The sequence below is a fragment of the Excalfactoria chinensis genome, chromosome 2 (assembly GCF_039878825.1).
Source record: "Excalfactoria chinensis isolate bCotChi1 chromosome 2, bCotChi1.hap2, whole genome shotgun sequence".
NCBI lineage: Eukaryota > Metazoa > Chordata > Aves > Galliformes > Phasianidae > Excalfactoria > Excalfactoria chinensis.
The window spans coordinates 8,460,690-8,481,864 of NC_092826.1; the positions used below are offsets into that span (position 1 = coordinate 8,460,690).

A 21,175-nucleotide genomic window follows, 5' to 3' on the forward strand; every position below is an offset into this window, starting at 1 on the left:
CTAACTGACTTATAAAAAATTGTTCCCACAGAGGCTATTTGCCCATCAGGAACCTGTTCCACTTTGCTGTGGATGTGCCTAGCTATATTTGTGTGGTTGAAATCAGGGTACCTACTTCTTGACAATGGACACAGTTATCACTGTACACAGACCACAAGGAAGTTTTTTAACAGTGAATGACTATTACAGTACAAGTTTAGGCACACCTACTCTGTAGTCAACCATATTCAGGTGTTTGCAGAATTCTAGCATTTGTTCGATTTAATGGTTTTTGTCAGTATGTCTCTTTTGCTTGCCTACTTTTTGGGTTAAAGGTTGTTTTTTGTTGTTGTTGTTGTTTGTTTCTTTGTTGCATTTATTTACTCTAAATTCTGCCTGCTTCATCTTAGGTACTGGAGTTGATTATTGCCATGAATTGTTAGTAGGATAACAGGTCACTAGTTATTTTATAACATTCCTTTTTCAGCATTGTATAATATGTCTTTTCTCTTGAACAAATAAATGCCTGTACCTTTTCAAACCACTTACCTCTACTACTGCTACTCACATCTCAGATGTCTGCGCTTACCCAACTGCTTGACTAGGAAGCTTTCAGCAGTGGTGAATAATGTGGTTCTCTTCATCGTAGAGTTCTTGACACTTCCTTATTAGGTCTTTCTCTGACTCAGAGATTTATTTATTTATTTCCTTCCCTTTGAAGATGTTTTCTAGGAGATGTTGGACTAGACTAGAAACGTGAGGACTTTGAAATCATGCAAGCAGTATGATAAAGAAAAGTCAATTTTTTTTTTTTTTGTAGTTTTCTTTTTTCTTCTCTGTGGTCCATGATCATTTTTAGGGTTTTTGTTTGTTGGTTTGTTTTGTGTTTTTTTTTTTTTTTCTTGTTTTTTTTTTTTTTTTTTATATGACCTCCACACAATTGCACTGTTCTTGATCACAATATATGCAAATTTAGCTAATCTGAAGAGGAGCTATATTGCAAAGATCATTATGTGAAGGAGACGGTGCCTTGACAGACTGGGTAACAGAGACTTTTGGAAGGAAGCTGATTCAGTATCCTCATCAGTGTGTCAGTCCAGTGTTGTGTAATAGCAGCTTAGAGCAGCAAATGATGTTTGAGGCCTGAAGAGGGAAGAATTTACTTTCTTTTTAATGTTTCAGTACCCAAGAAGCTGGACTGCTTCATAAAGATTTATATATAAATTCACACACGTGCACAGAACCACTTACATATTATTATAAGTGTTATTATTCTTTCAGTATATTTCCAGTGTGGCAGAGCAGTACAGAGCAGTGACATGAGGTGTATGTATGCCTTCAATTGACATCCTGACAAGAGCACTTCATATGATGCAGTATTAATAGAGAAGGACAGAAGCAGAGGCATACTAATTAACCTCTGTTTTTATGGGTCACTGCCAGATCTTATGTGCAGCCAAAACCATTTAACTTACCTTAATGAGTTGCGTGAAGGTTAAAGTATCAAATGTGCTGGACTTATTTTTCTTGGCTTAGAGAACATGTGTCAAATGAACTCTCCTTTAGTTTAAGTAAATTTTATAGAGCTATAGATTGATAACACTCTTAAGCGAATGAAAACAAGGAATATAATCTTTTTGTGATGTGAAGAGAAACTTATTCCTCATTTTCAGCTCCACATCTGTGAAGAAATTGCCTTTTTTTAATATTCTGTTAAGTACAGATTTCATGAGAAGTTCAATAATAACCAGATTTTCTGTTTGCTTTCTTACTGTAATCTTCTTTTCTTTTTGAATTTGTATTCTTATTTGTCTTCCTACAAGAATAAGGTAGCAAATAACATATTTCTTTTTACACTGGCAATATTTTGTGCTATTATTAAAGTATGTACAGAGAAACTCAATGAATACCTTAATCATGTTGCTCCCTGGAAGACTGATCAGATTTATTCAAAGAGTAGTTTTATTAGATAGCCATATTGAGCAATGTATCATAATAGTGAAGGAATAAGAGAATTTATAGCATAAGCACTTTCTGTTATAGGAAGCTGACAGTTACAAAAAATCAGAAATATATCTGCTTTTTAGTAGATCAATCAGAAGCCATTCCCAACACACTGTCTGAAGAGAACATGGGATATTTGCCAGGGTGTGGAACTACCCAATGGCCAGACATCTCTGTGAAAACATAGCTTTGCAGGAGTGGGAATGACCTGGGGGACTGGTGTGCTTTTTGCTGTCACAAGGAACACATACAGATTTTACACACCAGAAGTAGAGGGGAAGATAGCAGAATTCCCAGGTGTGAAGGACAGAAAAAGTATAAACAATGCAGCTGTGCTAAAATTAGCCAATCTGTACAGGCATATGCAGAAATGGAGGGTCTGAGTTGTGCTTTTTACTAGTAAAAAAAGGGAGCAGGCCACAATAAATGGTGAGCTCACTGCATGTTTGCTCACTACCACTCATCACTTTTTTTCCTCCTCCCTGAAAGCAGCCCTGGTTCAGTGAAGTTTTTTTGGACAAGGTAAATTAAAGACTTGAAGAGTCCTCATTCTCTCATCTTGTGTGTTAGCACGCTATGCAGACAGTTGCCCAGGAGAAAGCTGCTGCCTCTGAGTGACACGTTATGTACTTCTGCTTCAGCAGAAGCTATTAGCAGTGTGTACTTTGCCTTCTTAAGTAAACATACGGTTCACCTCAGCTGGGGCTGCCATCCAGACAAATGAAGGTGTTTATCCACACTGCACTTTCACTGTGGCTAAGGACTTTTTTACTAACTACTAAAACTATAAAGTGGAAATTCTACATGATTTTCATTGTGGAAGATAAAAAGGTTAGAGACATCCTAAAAATGTTGGGGATAGGTTCCTTAATTTTTTCTCATCCATTTCATCTTATGATACATTTAATTTATAATATCTAATTCTGTTGGCAGCAGAAGGAACTTCCTCATGAGTATTTTTTCTTTCACCCTTATTCCACCTACAGTCCTTCTAAGCTCTGTCATAATCTCTCTGAAGATTCTTGTCCTTCAAAAAGAGATATACCTCACAACCTAAGTAAGATTAGTTTGGGTTGTATCCTCCTAATATCAAATTGCCTCACAGTTGTTTTGTAACTTTTGTTTCTCTGGCAAAAAGCATTTGAACTTCCACAAGAAAACTGGTAACAATGGGAGAAACTGAAGCCAGGACTCCTGGAGGCTGGGCTGGTATTTGCAGAAGTGGCCCAGTTTTCATCCTTAGATGAAAGTCTGCTAAGAAAATCACGGAGACAAGAAATTGCAGTCAGTTTAGCTGAATAGTGCCTGTCGTGCTCAGTCGAGTTAGAGAGCTCTCTTAGTTTCTTGTAGCATCAGAATAGTGTGTCTTTATTGTGTTCAGCATATACCGTTCACTTGCAAGCAAGACATTCCTGTTCCTCAAACAGTTCCTCTAATCAGTTAATTGGTCCCAGTTTCTCTCAAACAACAGTAATAAAGGATGAAAGGTTTCTTAAGAATAACAAGATTAACAATGCATATCAATAGAACCTCCTGTCCACCTTTAGAAGCAAATAGACACTGCTTGCTCTTGTCTCACACTCTGGTCTTCCAGGGTTTCACAGTGATAAGGTCTACCAAAAAGTCTGATAAGCTCTTTGGTGACTTGCTCACAGTTACATCTCTCCCCACAAGCGCCCAGCTAAATGCCAAGATACCATCTCTGTGATAGGAGACACTGAAAGCTTAGAATGAAAAAAAAACAATCTCTTCTGTAAGATTTAGAATGTCAAAACATTGCAGTGTCTATGAAGTGCATTTTCACTTGTATCATACAGTATCATATGTATCGTGCAGTATCATACTTGTCTAGAAATTGTTATAAACAAAACACATCAACTTATCATGATTGTGGTACTTTGGTTTATAATGGTGAATAGATTTCCTGTACCTGAACTCCTATGTAAATGAAATTTTGTCCTACTCTCTAGCTCCTTCCAGTTAAGAATTTCTTGATAATTGTGGTAATGAAATGTTTATTTCATCACAGTTTAAGAGTCTGAGATTAGCTCAACAACATTGCAATCTAATGAATGAATTTCTTAAATACCTAACAACTTATAAGGTGATTGCTAGGAATCAAACTTTTCTGATTAAATGTTTATATGGAATTACTTTATTTAGTTTATTTCATATTCATACTTTCAGTAAAGATATTTTAAAATCGCTGATCTCAGTTCCCAAACTTACAAAACATGGTGAATGAGTTGATTGGGATGGAGAAAGGGTTAATAGAAGTAGCACCCTTCTCCTTATTACATATGAAAGGGAAGAGTTGTTCTGGAAACCACATCTGTCCCCCATATGGCTTGGCACCATGCAAATACTTTCTCTATAGTAACAGCACTATACTGCAAGGAAAGAAGAGATTCACAGTGCACTGTATTTTCCTCAAGGGCATTCCCTGGGTGATCTTAATTTACTGGTGTTTTCCACCTCTTAACTGTTTCCATATGTGCCTGATTTGAAAATTCACATTAAATTTTCTGTTGCTTTTTTTTCTTTTAATATTCTATTGCCCAAAATGTCATCTGAAATTTGGTGATAAGACGTTTGCAAAACTATCATTCTGTTCAGTAAGATTTCACTCATTGCAGTCTCGTAAAGAAAAAGATGGTTAATAATCTGGAGCCACTTGAGTGAGAAACTGCTAGTTTTGCCCCAGAGTGATTTAGAGTGATATATTCCAGTACTGGACAAATCTAGTTAATCTAGATAAAAAAGACTGAGGGCAAGAAACACAATAAAAGTATTTTATCACAGAAAAGTTGTTGCAGGGAAGAAGGCAATCAAAGGCTATCTGTGACCACTTTGGAGGAATAAAAAGGGATCATCTTAATTGCAGACAAGCAGATTTGGGTGGAATACTTCCAAAATTTGCCAGAACTTTCAAACTGGTGAGCCACTGAAACAGGGACACTGAGAAATCTCTCAGGGGATGATTTAATGTTCTGATGAATTAACTCAATAGTGTTTTGAAGGCTTTCCTGCCCCTGCCTAGCTATGGTTAGTATTTGCATCATGATAATGGCTCGAGTGCAGCATTTTTATATGTATAAACACTAACAATAGATGTACATGTGCACTAGTATACACTGATATACTCTATACATGTATTAATAATAAACCACATTTTGTAGACTCTTCTTCCATTTGAGTTTTTCCATGAGCTCCTTGCTTATTCAGGTAGATCTCCTACCATTTTTCCTGATTTCTTATTCTTCACAGTTCACCGATATCGAGTTTCAAAGAAATGATGCTTGAATGTCAGCACATTCTCTTATGCCTTTACTTTCCAAAGCTATAACCAATGGGATAGCTCCAAGTAGGTCCTTGAACAGCTGCTAGTTGGCTATTCTGAAGTCCAATGTTACAGTCCTACTTACAGGCTTTTTTTTTTCCATGTAGTATCTTGAACTTTACTATCTCATGATTGCTACAACCAAGGCTGCACCCAACCTTCATATTCCCAACTAGTCCTTCCTTTTTTGTAAGAACAAGGTCCAGCAGCACAATTCTAAATATTGGCTTTTCCACCTCCTGCATCTGGATGTTTGATCTGGACAGGCTGGATCGCTGGGCTGAGGCCAGTGGGATGAAATTCAAGAAGACCACATTCTCTTTTCTGTACTTTGGCCGCAGCAACCCCAGGCAACACTACAGGCTTAGGGTAGAGTGGCTGGAAAGACTAATCAGTGGAAAAGAACCTAGACATGTTTGTGAAAGCTCAACTAAACACATGTGCCTAGGTGGCCAAGAAGGCCAATGGCATCCTGGATTCTGTCAGAAATAGCATTGCCAGTGATGATCTCTCTATACTCAGCTCTGCTGAGGCCACACCTTTCTTAATGTGTGAAGTCTTATACCCCTCACTAAAAAAGAGACATAAAGGCCTTGGAGCATGTCCAGAGAAGGGTAACAAAGATGGAGAGGGGACTGAGGCAAAAGTCTTATGAGGAATAGCTGAGGGATCTGGGATTGCTTAGTCTGGAGAAGAGGAGGTTCAGGGGAGACCTTATCACTCTCCACAGCTCCGTGCAAGGAGATTAGGGTGAGGTGGGCAGTCAGCCTCTGTTTCTGTGTAACTAGCATTAGAAAAAGAGGGAATGTCCTCAAGTTTCAGCAGAGGAGCTTCTGGTTAGATAGTAGGAAAAACTTCTCTGCAAGAGTGGTCAGGAACTGAAACAGGCTGCCCATGGAAGTGGTGGAGTCGCCATCCCTGGAGACACTCAAGAAACATGTATCAGGGTGGTTGAAGTCCCCCATGAGAGCTGATGTCTGTGACCCCTTTATATTGAATGAAGATTTCTCTGGAGAAGTGGATGGGTCCTCAGTATAAAAACAAATTGCACTAGGTGCTTCCTTAGATGCTCCAGCCACTAAATGTATCTTAGTCTGACATGCACTCAGTGCTGCATTGTTGGAGGTGGCTGTTGAGGCTGCATCATTCTCTTTTAATCACTGTAATCCAATTAACACAAATCTACTAAATCTGTCTCATAAAGCATTTTTAACGTGGGTGTTAGTTTATATTATCTGTGTCTTTCAGCTCTGACAACAGAATTAAGATTTGTGTAAACGCAGTTCTTTTCATTACATGAACAGTCGTATGGCCCCACAATATATATCTTGCTACAGCTTGATCTCCAGCATTTATAGTAATCATAGCAAAAGTTTATGAATGCTAAACACTCTGCCTGGGTGCTCTGGTAAATAAATAACAGTGATAATCTGATTTTACTTGCTTCTGAATTCAACAAATTCCTTTAGCTTGTTTCTATTAATCAAGCTACCACTGCCTAAAATGAAGTGATCGTTGTATCTGTAACAGATGTTTGTTGAGAAGCTTGTAATGGTCATAATAACTAGAATGAATATTTAAATAGCCAGTGGATAAAATTAAAACGTTCAAGGGAAGAATTATTGGGAAAGGGAAGAGAGAGTTCTTGATCTAGACTTAGGTTGGTAATGTGAATTATTGCAAATTTTTAAAGGGGAGAAATGTATTTTAAATTTTCAGTTACCCAGCTGCTCCATTAACACAGCTCAGTCATTTCTTCTGAAGTATCAATTCAGTTGATACCTAAGAGTCTGACACCTGTGTTTCCTCTTTGCTTTAGGAACGGCTGGTGCTCTCTGTCTTGCCACGGTTTGTAGTTCTGGAAATGATAAATGATATGACCAATGTAGAGGATGAACATTTACAACACCAGTTTCATAAGATCTACATTCATCGCTATGAGAATGTCAGGTGGGTGAAGGAGACTCTCTTTAATATTTAACAAATTGACTGCTGCTATGTATGTCTTGTTTGAGAATTTCCATTCTGTTGACTTATCCATTCATACGTTACAAAAATACTGCACGATTGTTTAGAACCTGAGCATTTATAGCCACCACCGAAAGAGGTGAAAAATAAGCAACCTTGAACATGATTTGATAGAAAAGCTTTGCCTTTTGTTAAAATCTAAATATAACTCATTCTCTGGAACAGTTCAATAAACACAATATTGAACTACTATGGAATAGTAAATAGATTATCTGCTCCTTCTGTGGTTTTGCAGTAGCTTGTACATAGTCTTTGATTAAATCAGCTTTTTACTTAATCCTCATTCAAACTGTTACCAGCCCAATAGGTGAAGATGACTTGAATCATCATTTGCCATATTTTATTGTCCACTTGATAATTCTTATGCTTATTATTTGTTACAGTAGTGGTTCCTGGGCACTGTCAAATTGTGATCTCATTTAATATAGGTGAAAGAGCTTCAGCTGCTCAGATTGTAACATCAGTTACTAATTGACTTTCAAGTGCCAATGATGCTTATAAGGGTTAGTTCTAGTCTATATCAGCATGATATATGTTTTTGTTGTTTTTTAAATTCCTACTTTTTTTAAAGTAGCCTATGTTTTCCTTATTGTTTTCTTCAGCTAAGTACTAAGCTATTACATATCTTTGTCTGAATGATACCTCACACACCACAGACATTTTGCAAATATATGTTTCTTTTGTATTTACAAGATCTCACTGTAGAACTGTTAACAGCCAAAGATGCACTTCTAGAAGTCAATGTCTGCTGAAGTACATCTGTTCATAACTAGCCTGTTGACTAAAATCCTGCCGTAACTTTAAGAATCAATTTTGTTGTACCTATTTTTAAAGTATGGTCACACTGAGCTTCCTATAAAATCAACTGAAGGAACAAGGAATTACTCAAATTATGATTTGTATCTTCAACAGAGTATACTGCACTTCTAACTGAGACATTTCAATCAGCTCCCTACAGTTAGATACAATAAAGCTAACTTTAGTCTGAAGAGCGTGAAATCTGTTATGAATCTATCATCTTCTGTCTTAGGATTTGAGTCCTGTATGGTAAAACCTGAAGATTGCACTAGGAGAAAGAAACACTTGTAGTCAAACGCACTGTTAAAAATAAATAAATTAATAAATAAACAACCCCCTAAAAAACTATCATATAAACTCACCCATAATGAACAGGCAGCTATTAACAGACAGTTAAGCCTATATTATTAAACCGCCTTCTATATTATGGGTTTACTATGCCACAATCTTCTCACCAATAAATGGCGATAACAGTGCTTATTTGGACTTGACTTAACAGTACCTTCCTGAATGATCTGAAATCCCCAAATTTTACAACTCTCCTTCATGCTTGGTGATGCCCTTAATCCCTTCAGTATTTCTATTTGAAACTCTGGAATCTCCAAAAGTCTAGAGCAAAAATAGCATGAATTTAAAATAGTCCTTCACTTGTAAATTACTGTCCTCAGAATGCACCTCTGCCAGTCATCTCTTAATCATATAGCGTGCAAAGCACATACAGTGTACTAGATAGGAATTTATCATATGGAGTTACAAAAGTACTGCAATAATAATCTCTCTTTTCTCTCTCTCTCTCTCTCTCTCTTTTTTTTTTTTTTCCCCCAGCATTCTTTTTGCAGATGTTAAAGGATTCACAAACCTCTCCACGACTCTGTCAGCCCAGGAACTGGTCCGAATGCTGAATGAACTCTTTGCCAGATTTGACCGACTAGCACATGTGAGTTCAGCAGAGCTTATTTGCAAATAAGCCAACTGTATTTGGAAGCTTGGGGAAGAACCCATGACCACTTTGAACAACAGTCATTTGTATTTCCGTCACGGGTATTTTATACAGTCTTTGAGGTTGGAAGACAGACAAGTTTTATAAAAAGTGATATGTTCTGATGGCAAGTGAGTGCTCGTATAGTCATTAGAGTTTTGGTCTTTTGTAATGCTGGACATGAAGGCAGATCATATGCCATAGTTTCCAGGGAAGTTTTCTAGCTCTGGTACTTGCTGGAAAATGGTGTTTTTTTTACAATCTTAGCTTTATTTAGATTATTCTTGTAAGAACTAAAGAACTTAAAACACTAATTCATTAAAATGATGCATAATCAGCTCTCAGTCTTCAAAAAGGCTGGCAGCAGACTTTGCAGTCTTTCAGCTGAATTCTATCTAACTCCACAATGAAATTAATTGAAAGACAGTAGTGGAATTTATTACATTAAGAAAATCATTCACATCATAATTTGTACAACTTCTAAAGAGCAAAGAGCTAAGCACAGAAATACAGGCAGACTACAACCTATGCGCAGTTTAGGTAGGCTTGCATTTTCTTCCTTTATAATTTTATTTAGTCAAAGATAGATTTTGTTGCAAATATCTTCAGGTATCAACAACAGAGTCAGCTAACCAGACTTCCACTGTAGTTAATGAGGGTCTAGTCCCTACACTTTCTCTCCCAATCTCTGAATTTAGTTTTCTCTCTTAGACATCATTGGATAGGCTAATCCAGTTGTTTATGCCAATCCCTAGAAAGGCAGAAGACACAGGAAAGAATTAGTAAGGAAGTTGAACAGATTTTACAACAATGATTAGAGTGATTTATCGAAATGAAAGTCCTTTTGATAGTGTTCCTTGACTGTGGCTTCTAAGACCTAGACATTGTGGTACATGCCTGATAGTATCCTGATAGTAGAGATTCCTAAGAGCTCCAGAGAGAAATAGTATCTGATGCAGCTCTGCATGTCGTTTGACCTTCACCTCCCAAATGAGGAGGCAAACTCTCCCTCGGCATGATATAGGAAACTAAGGTCCTGGGCTTTGACAGAAGGGCCATCTACTTAAAACACACATACCTAAATCCTTCACTGGACATAGCATATGCTCTCAAAAAATTTTGGAAATGGACATTTATTGGTCCATGACATGACACAAACCTGAAGTATTTGTGAAGTTCTGGGCCCTTAGGTACAGAAAAGACATAGAGCTCCTAGAACGAGCCCAGCAAAGAATATAAAGGGACAAGAGCATCTATGAGGAAAGGCTGAGAGAGCTTAGTCTATTTAGTATGGAGAAGACTGAGAGGAGATCTTATTAATGTGTACAAATATCTTAAGGGAGGATATCAACAGAAAGGGGCTGGTCTGTTTTCTGTGGTGTCTGGCAACATGACAAGGGGCAATAGGCTCAAAATGAAACACAGGAATTTTCATCTGCACAAGAGAAAAAACTTAATCACTGAAAGTGTGACAGAGCACTGGAACAGACCATCCAGAAAGGTGGTGGATTCTTCTTCTCTGGAGATATTCAAAACCTGCCTGGATGCGAACCTGCTTGAAGCATGGGGGTTGGAATAGATGTTCCCAAATGGTTCATTCCAACTGTGATTCAGTGTGATTCCATGATTTATGTGGTACTAATCTTCATCCTAAAGATTTTAGATTAATTTTTCAAACCTGGCAAAAACTTTTCCTTTAGAAGGTCCCATGAGATAAATTCTCATTTGTCTTGAGAATCTATTTTGCTGCCTTGACTGTCTCACTGCTAATTCAGTAGTAGCCCCTTGGGAGGTAGATTTGGAGAGTGTGGGAGCCCAGGAAGTCTGGGAGTACTTTAAGGAAGTAATTTTAAAGGTGCAGGAGCTGACCATCCCCAAGTCATGGAAGACGAACCAACAGACAAGAACAGGCTGGACTGGCTGAACAGAGACCTTTAGCTGGAACTCAAGAGCAAAAGGAAAGTTTATGGTTTCTGGAAGAGTGGGCAAGCTACTTATGATTACAGGTATGTAGTGAAGCTGTGCAGGGTAAAAATTAGAAAAGCCAAAGCCCAGCCAGAACTGAACCCGGCCACTAAGGTAAAGGACAACAATAAATATTTCTAAAAATATATCAACAGCAAGAAGAGGGCTAGGGAGAATCTCTATCCCTTGTTGGATGCCGAGGGCAACTTGGTGACCAAGGGTCAAGATAAGACTGAGGTGCTTAATGCCTTCTTTGCATCATTCTTTAATAGTATGACTTGTTACTCCCTGGAAACACAGCCCGCTGTGCTAGTAGATGGGCATGGGGAACAGAATAGGCCCTGCATAATCCACTATGAGATTATTTTGGAACTGCTCCGAAAGCTGGATGCTCACAAGTCCATGCAGCTGGATAGATTGCACACTAGAGGGCTGAGTGAGTCCACCATTCTTCAGCATTCCTGGATAACTGGGGATGTCCTGGCAGACTGAAGACTGGCACATGTGACACCCATCTTCAAAAAGGACTGGAAAGATGATCCTGGTAGATACAAACCTATCAGTCTCACCTCAGTGCCAGGGAAGGTTATGGAAAGGATAATCTTGGGAGCCATCATGGACCAGTTAAAGGTCAAGGAGGGGATCAGGCCCAGTCAGCATGGGTTTACGAATGGTAGATCCTGTCTGACAAACCTGATTTCATTCTATGATAAGCTGACCAGCTTAGTGGATGAGGGTAAGGCTGTTGATGTGGTCTACCTGGACTTCAGTAATGCCTATGACACTGTTCTCTGCAACATCCTCATGGAGAAGGTGGCTGCCCAGGGTTTGGATGGGCTTACACTCTGCTGCAGGAAACACTGGCTGGATGGCTGGGTCCAAAGAGTTGTGGTCAATGGGTTAAATCCAGTTGGCAGCTGGTCATGAGTGGTGTCCCCCAGGTGTTGTTACTGGGTCCACTTCTATTTCACATCTTCATTAATGATCTTGATGAGGGGATTAAATGCACCCTCAGTAAGTTTGCAGAGGACATCTAGTTCAGAGGGAGTGTTTATCTGCCACAGGGGAGAAAGGCACTAAAGGAGGGACCTGGATAGACTGGATTGATGAGTCAAGGTAAACTGCATGAGTTTCAATAGGGCCAAGAGTTGGGTCCTGCATTTTGGTCACACCAACCCCAGGCAATCCTACAGGCTTGGGGAGGAGTGGCTGGAAAGCTGCCTGATGGAAAGGGACCTTGGTGTGCTGATGGACAGTCAGCTGAATATGATCCAGCAGTGTGCACAGGTGGCCAAGAGGGCCAATGGCATCCTGACTTGTATCAGGAATGGTGTGGTAAGCAGGACTAGGGAAGTCATCCTCCCCCTGTACTTGGCATTGGTGAGGCCTTGAGTAATGTGTTCGATTTTGGGCACCTCAGTACAGAAAGAACTTGGAGTTGCTGGAGCAGGTCCAAAGAACGGCAACAAGGCTTGTGAAGTACCATCACTGAAAGCCATATTGCCAGATTAACTTTGAAGCAGATCCTCACCATTCTTCCTGTTGTCTCTTTTCTTGACCACTGTTCAAAAATCAGAAATTTCCAGATAAACAACAACCACACTATTGTACTGAAACTTGTTCTTTTGTTTTATTATGGTCTTGCTGTCTTTATAGAACCAGTATGACTGCATGGTGTTTGTTACATCAGTCTTTTTCATCCCTCAAACATTACTAGCAATGGTTTCATAGTTGCCTACAAATCCTTGACAGCCCTTTTAGAAAGCAATCCTCTCAAACCCCAATAAGGATCACACATTCATACATAGACTCCAGACCTAACCCTTAATTACCTATTTATCAGCTTAGGTAGAGCGAAAGTAACTCTTTAAGATAGATGCTGGTACTCAAAACTCTTCAGTTTCATTAAGAATTCTATTAAAGCAAAGAGGTCATCTGCAAAAATCTTGAGGTAGTTTCTATTTATTTTAAGGAAAATCCTTATCAATCCTTATCTGCTCCTAAATAAATGTAGTATTCTATAATTCTGCATTAAGAATGTTTGATCTGATACATCTTCTTATAGAAAGTATATAATATTAAAGAAGAGTATTTCTCAGCTTACTGTACAGATCAATGTGATTGAGCATTATTTATTGTTTCTCTTATTCAGCCTTTCTTTTTTTCTGCAGTGCAAAAGCAATGAGATCTCTGATGTTTCTTAAATTGTCAGTTACATCAAGTACTATACATATACTTAATAACAGTATCTGTTTCATTATCAAAAACAGTTTGAATAAAAATTAGAACTCAGTTCAATATTTCATAAAAAAAAAAAAAGTAATGTTTTCTTATATAGAGCTTATTCCCCCTTCTAATTTCTCTATGACTTGTGCAAAATTTAGTTATTAACAATAAAAGAGGCCACTTGGAAAGGAAGAAAAACAAGCTGACATAAAAACAAGATGAAGAAAAGATTTATCTATATATCTATCTACTGTGAAATCCAAGCTTAATTAACACTAATTAGGCTTAACCTAATTAATATTAATGCCTTCCTTAGGCAGAATTTTTTAAACAGAAATAGTGTAGCCAGCAGGAGCAGAAAGGTGATCATCCTTCTGTACTCAGCTCTGCTGAGGCCACACCTTTCTTAATGTGTGAAGTTTTATACCCCTCACTACAAAAAAAGACATCAAGGCCTTGGAGCATATCCAGAGAAGGGTAACAAAGCTGGAGAGGGGACTGGGGCACAAGTCTTATGAGGAATGTCTGAGGGAACTGGGTTTGCTTAGTCTGGAGAAGAGGAGGCTCAGGGGAGACCTTATCACTCTCCACAGCTCAGTGGAAGGAGGTTAGGGTGAGGTGGGCAGTCAGCCTCTGCTTCTGTGCTGCCCATGGAAGTGGTGGAGTCACCATCCCTGGAGGCATTCAAGAAATAATGTGGTACTAAAGAACATGACTAAGTGGGCAGCGTTGGTGGTATGTGGACAGTTGGACTGCATCATCTTAGAGATCTTTTTTAGCCTTAATAATTCAGAGACTCCTTGATCAGAAAGTTATCTTCAGTGCTTTTCACAAATCTTCTGGTCTGTGTACACCTGGCGGTGTTGTTTTACCAGCAAATATCAGAGTGGTTGAAGTCCCCCATGAGAGCTGATGTCTGTGACCCCTTTATATTGAATGAAGATTTCTCTGGAGAAGTGGACGGGTCCTCAATAAAAAACAAATTGCACTAGGTGCTTCTTTAGATGCTCCAGCTACTAAATGTATCTTAGTCTGACATGCACTCAGTGCTGCATTGTTGAAGGTGACTTTTGCAGCTGTATCATTCTCTTTTAATCACTGTAATCCACAATTTATCACTTGCTACAGCTCCCTGGAAGGAGGTGAGGTGGGCAGTCAGCCTCTGCTTCTGTGTAGCTAGTGATAGAACAAGAGGGAATGTCCTCAAGTTGCAGCAGTGGAAGCTCAGGTTGGATATTAGGAAAAACTTCTCTGAAAGTGTGGTCAGGCACTGAAACGCTTCCCAGAGAAGGCACAGATTCACCATGACTTGTTTTCAAGAGATGTGTAGATGTGGCACAGATGGACATGGTTCACTGTACATTGTGGTGGTGGACTGATGATTGGACTGGATGGTCTTAGTGGTCTGATGTACCCCAGTACATCAGCTGTACCAACACATTACAAGCAGGGAAGAGTAGAGGGCATCAATGGCTTCTTTGTCTTCTCCATAAAGAAAATTGGCAGTGGTTTACTGTTCCCAGCCACTTTTAGCGGTGCTTTTTTCTTTTGTGAAATGATCTTCAAGCATACAACCCACAGAACTCTAGAATTCCTAACAAAACCATCTGTTTAAATGTATAGGCCAGTAAATATAAATGTTACTGCCTCCATTCTTATGTGTTTGGGGTATTGTATTAGTAAACAGAATTAACTGGACTAAGAAGATACAAATATGATCTCTAATTAATTATAAGAACATTACACAAATTAATAGTAACACAGGAAGTGCCTGTTCTTTTTCGTGGTGTTTAAGTCTAAGGTTTTTTCCTTCTCACTAGTGTCAATAACTAATTGCTTAATACTGTTGAATAAAAAACATTAATAAACAATAACAATAACACGATCTGTTAAGCTGATATCCAATTAAAAAATAAAATAAAATTAAGTATTCCTTGGTTCAGGCAGAAGATGCAAGATGATTCCTTGTCACATATTTTCCTTCATTTATATAACAATAAGGAATTCTGGCAACTATCACCCAAATTCTGATCCTCTTTTCTGGAGGACTAGACAATTTTCTACCATCTGGCTCTTCTGTTTCCAAAAGCAGCAGAGCTGCAATATAAGGAATTTGGATGAATCTCTTTCTCCAGCCCATCCCAACTAGCCGGCTGCTTAAGAGCCTTGGCCTAGATCCCATTCATGCTGAGAAAGACCTTTTGTCTAGGTGTCCTTTACCTTTGGCAAATGTTTCAGAAGTTGAGCTATTGCATATTCGGGCCAATCTCTTGCTTCCTCTTTCACTGTTCACTTTTGAAATGATATTCAAGTATAATCTCTTTGTTCTTCAGTGCAGGCTCAGTAATTTCTCATCTGCAGTGTTATTAATTTTATCTTGAAATTAGAAAAATTGAAAATGAAGACTTCCATAAGGACTGTTCATTAGCCTATGGGGTTCTACTGAAAAGTAGGTGCAGTGATTAAATCACCACAGGCAGATAGAAAATGCAGTGTAACTCACAAAACGCAGTCACTTTTCCCTCCCCCTCTCTTATGAAATTTAGCCAAGGAAGCAAGAAATATTAATGAAGTTTCTTACTGCATCTTTCAATAACTTGATATTTGAGCAACTCATTTCTTTAGCTCCATTTTATGCCAATTTACTTTCTAGTCATTGAGGGTGTATTTAATAAGCTTAAATATAAATCATTCAAGTGTATGAAGCAATTGTCTGTGAAAGAACTGCATACTTTCTTTTCTCTGGATTAAGACGAATTGGGAAAAGACTTTTTAATTCATTTTGAATTACTACTATTAATAGCTGAGTGTCTGAGCCTGCTCAACATCTCCAGGCAAAATTTCTACTGATTTCAATTGATTTTGGCAGAATCAGGCCCTTTAATATTTCACTAGTATCAAAGGAGAAGCTGTAGATAAGTAGATAATAAAGTCTGTGTTTGTGACATGCTTAGAAATTAACTGATATCAGCAAATGTCACTAATGGCTGTGTATGGGAAAGTGCACAAAACTGGATACTGGTGTGAATGTCTGTACAATATCATATGTTACATACATGTTGAAGAACTTCTGGAACTACTTGTGGGAAGGTGAAGTGAACTAGAATCAAATAAATCATAACAGTCTGAGAGTAGTGTAAGGATTTAACACTGTAGCATTATGTCTGCCACATCAAAATTCCCCTACAAATACTTTCTTTTATTTAAGTCATTTACTGATTTTACAGTTACTTCATCCATTTTTTTCTATTTCCCATTCATTTCTTTTCATAGCAATGGGCAACTTGTTGATAATGTGGCATTGAGATGTTGGTAGGAATTGAGTTAGAGTTTTAAAGTGTGTAGAAGGTTGGTCTTGAATGTTATTGTTAGTGGTTTTATACCACTGAAAGGTAGGTAGACACTCACAAAACTGTCTCCAGTTTACAGATGCAGGATGGCTACAAAAAGGACACACATTAGCCTAAGATCTGCACATCCAACCATAAGATAATAATTAGTTCAGACTGGTAAAGCATCTAGTTTAAGATGGAGATGTGATTCAACTAAAGTTATCATATGGGATCTCAGGAGACCATGCACTCCTGTTTTGGCAAAGCAGATACCATCAGCTCTCTGTCCTTTCAGGCAGTTGTTCTGAAGTGTATTTTACTAACAGAAATGTTTCAAGTGACACAAAATCCACAGTTTACATGCAAAATAGATAGGATGAGAATAATAAGGAATGTTTAGTAGTGGTAAAGAAGATATGAACACACTATCACATTTTTCAGTCATAGCATTTCAACTAACAAAAAAAATTAGGATGACAAAAAGTAATTTGTTTGTTGCCAATTGAGGCACCCTGCGTGGTTCTTGTACCACCTCAGATGGATGCACGTCTTGTTTTGTGTCTGTTAGTCCTGCAAAGGTGCCTCACATACTCAGGGGTCTTTCCATAACCTTATGTGCAAACAACTGAATTGAAACCCAGATAATTGCTCTAGCTGGGAGCTGAATCATTCTAAGCTTCACTGACTGCATTGCCTGTCTCTCTTTGACTATGATGGCAGCCTCGGCTGTTGGATGACATATGGACACCTATATATAGTCATCTCTTTTGGAGTGTTTCTTTCTGTAGTTGCTATCTTTCTAGTTGCTATCTTCCTCAGCTTTTGCAAATGAGCATAGAGATTATACATAAAGACAAGAAAAAATATGCATTCATGCGCACCTGAAATGATTTCCTGTCACATGCACACACAATTGCATACATCAAACCCTCATTAGCAATCTTGATGTTCATTAAGATTTTTTTTTCTTATTTTTATCAAAATCACATCTTTTTGAGTTGGTCAGTCTTATTCTGGTTTTAACTAAAAGAGGAGAGATGCAGCCGTGACAGAGGTCTCCATGAATTTAATGGAATCAGTGCTTCAGTAATTTTAAATAAAGCCTTAAGACCAAGCAGATGATGAGGTTTTTTTCCTGCTGCAGATGAAGATTTCTAGCTGTGTTGAATTGGATGCTCTCTTAAAAGGGGTCTTTCACTTCTCTAAGAGGGCAGATACCACAGGAGCAAGACAGCCTGGTCAATGTTGTATGTAAAAAAGTAATTATGATACCAAAATATGTTCAGACACACCCTACTTTCCTAGAAGTTAAATCTTTTCAATAGTTTTTAATTATTTCCCCGTTATTTTGAATTGCACGGTGGAATTATCAGTCGCAGTCTATGTGTGGTGAGTTTGAATACCACTGCAGTGATGCCTTTTGCTTTACTGCACTTCAATCAGATTGATATGTTATAAATGCTCCTTATACTTCATAGATGTAGAAGCAAAGGGAAGAGTATGGAATGCATTGAGTTGCACAATTAGCAAAGCCAAAGAACAACAGAATACATGCTTTATAATATCTTTATCTCTTTGATATTTTTCTAACTGGAGAGCAAAGTTTTAGTTGATTTTATCACATGAGATTTCAGTTGAAACCTTATGAAATGTAATTTGATGTCATTTGTGTGAGCCTGTAGACAGATTGAAGAGAAAGGGACAAGGAAGATGACGGTTACATGTGTAACTTGCCCTGCAAAAGTCTGATTTTAGTTTTGATTTTAATTGTGAAATATTGAAATCTAGGCACTGCACCCTTGAAGTATACATACTCTATAGTAGCATATATGCTATATAGTATACATATAGTAAAAATATATTCTTTACAGTGTGTATATAGTTATATATATACCTAATAGTACAGAGTATTGTCAAGGCTTCAGTCAGCTCCTATTGGTGGTTTAAGGAGATCTCAGGGTGAATCAGTTAACTTTGTCTGAGTGCTCAGAGCTGATTTTACCCTCTTAGGCATGTGTAAATCTTCAACTGACTTCAGCAGAAGGTACAAAGCTTTGGGGCAAATTCTTCTAAGTACAAAAGCATTGAAAACAAATCATACCGTGCATTGGTGCAGTCTCAGCTCAAGTACTGTGTTAACTTTTGGGGCTACAATATATGACGGACATAAAACTATTAGAGTGTTCAAAGGATGACTACAATGATGGTGAAGGGTCTGGAGGGAGGTGGCTGAAGTCCCTGTGTGTGCTCAGCACAGAGTAGAGGAGCTGAGGGGAGACATTCCCATTAGCTCCTATGTCCTTCTTAAAGTTGTCTCACCCCCAGTGGGACTACCATACCCCCACTCTCCTTAGATTAGTGTAGCCTCCAGCTCAGGTTTTCAGAGTGAAAGCGAAGGGAAAAAACTGAACTAAATATCAAAGGCCATATTTTACTATCATCTAATGAAGCAGTTTTAGAAATTGTTATCCTTCCTGATAATGACTGGTCTTCATTTTAATGTCCTCTGATTGGAACCTTTACTGATTGAGTAGTAATCATGCTATTATTATTAGAAAGGTTTACCAATCATGGATATGGTTCCCCAGCTTGACATGTAGCACCTGCTGCCCCCAGGTGCTTGCAGATGTGTCTCAAGTTGTTATGCTCTCTGTTCTTCTGCACTGATTGCTACCCCTGGGTGCCAAGCCAGCAGATTACTTTGGGTGTGTTTAAAGCTGATTGTAGGCTTACTTGTTGCACTTGTCTGGGAACTGCAAAAGTTTTGGCAATCCAGGGTTTTTTGTACACTATAAGGATCTTCTAAAATAATTTCCCAACCACAATGCAGTGTGTTCTTTCAGTCTATAAGGATACTGTTAAAAGTACTTAAGAAATGAAATTTAGTACTTGCTCGTAAAGGACGATTCTAGCTGGATGCCAAGTAAATATAGTTAATCCACAAAAAATGTCTAGCACAATATAACAACTGTGATGTTTTTAGAATTCAGATAATTAGTCAGCTTCTATAGCTGTTGGGAATCCTTGAGAATGGCAGTGGAGTCTTTATGTGGGAACAAATTATATTTGGAGAAAAAGAATGATCTGAAAGCAAATAGCCTAGGTTGCATTCTACATTATCTATACTGGCATTTCTGAATCCTTGGCCTAGAATCTAGCCTAACTCTGATGAAACCTTTCTCAACATCAGCAAGGATGCCTCTTTGTAACATAATACAAAAATTGCTATCAATCCTTTTTACTGAAATTGTAAAGATACTTTATGTCTAAGTGGAAATAAATCAAGATCACATTAGGCCACTTTGAAAGTAATGCCTCCTATATATTTCCATTTAAAGCACAACAGATAAAAAGAGAACAATAACATTATTTTACAGAGCAAATTCTCATCTACAAAACACTATTTTTCAACATAATCCCCACCATTAAGTACGCATTTTTACTAGTGATGAACAAGATACTGCATGACTCTCATAATAATCTGCACCAGCAAAGGTGAGCCACTTTCAATGTTGCCACTGCTGAAATGCACCATCCACAGCCTTACTGTGCTTACACCCAGTGTTTGTTCTCCATAAATGCTCAACAAGTGTCGACAAGTGTCAGTGGGTGCCTTTTTTTTCCACATGGAGGAATTCAGTGACAATCCTTTGCTCCATTTGCACTTCTGTATCAGGCACCATTCTGAAAGACTGCCCATCTGCTGCCATCTGTCACACAGCAACAAAATGTAACAGGGTATTGGTGGGAAAGTTCAACTTCTACTGCCATACCAACAGCCACCTCTGATGCTGTGGGCTAATATAATAAGATAGGACGCATTACATTGGAGCAGCCCTCATAATAATTACAAGCAGAAGAAATCCAACTGAAGAATTTTTTTTTTTTTTTTTTTTTTTTTTTTTTTCTGGTACATTTTCTAACAAGTTTCATGTTCATCTTGAAATTGAGAGAACTTAACTTTTCTTTCTCCATCAACACTTTCCTCTAGGAACATCACTGTCTTAGAATAAAGATCCTGGGAGACTGTTACTACTGCGTGTCTGGGCTTCCAGAACCTCGCCAGGACCATGCACATTGCTGCGTTGAAATGGGGCTCAGTATGATTAAAACTATCAGGTAATATTATTTTCTTTCTTCTTGTTTTATTGCTTCTGACAATGCCCTGTACTGTCTATTATGAATGTTATTACTAGACAAGTAATTATCAGGGCGGTTCAAAGACCTCAGTATCATTGCTATGAGAGCAACTGAATTTATCCAATTCATGTAAAGTACCATATTTACGGGATGGCATACTAAATACTAGTTTGCCTATCAGCAATTTCCAAATTAAGGTATTTCCACTGCTATATATTTATTGGTTTTATTATTGTTTATTTTATTAGAGGTATTATACGAAACAATTCAGACCTCTCTACCTCAATCTCATCTTCAGAATAACTGCAGTGTTAAGTAAGAACTGTTGACATCCTTAAAGCATATCACTCCAATGCACAGAGGTAGTTGTTACACTCTTTGAAT

The 21,175-nt window shown here is 38.1% G+C and overlaps 1 protein-coding gene across 2 annotated transcripts in view; it reads left to right on the forward strand.

Annotated features, from left to right (window-relative positions):
* The window catches only part of ADCY8 (adenylate cyclase 8), a 120,827-nt gene that overhangs the window by 42,723 nt on the left and 56,929 nt on the right, over nt 1-21,175 (forward strand). For both annotated transcript variants that reach the window (XM_072328473.1, XM_072328472.1), the window contains exons 3-5: nt 7,143-7,273; nt 8,975-9,086; nt 20,643-20,770. In XM_072328473.1, coding sequence (XP_072184574.1) covers nt 7,143-7,273; nt 8,975-9,086; nt 20,643-20,770 — 371 coding nt within the window. The remainder of the gene's footprint in view (nt 1-7,142; nt 7,274-8,974; nt 9,087-20,642; nt 20,771-21,175) is intronic.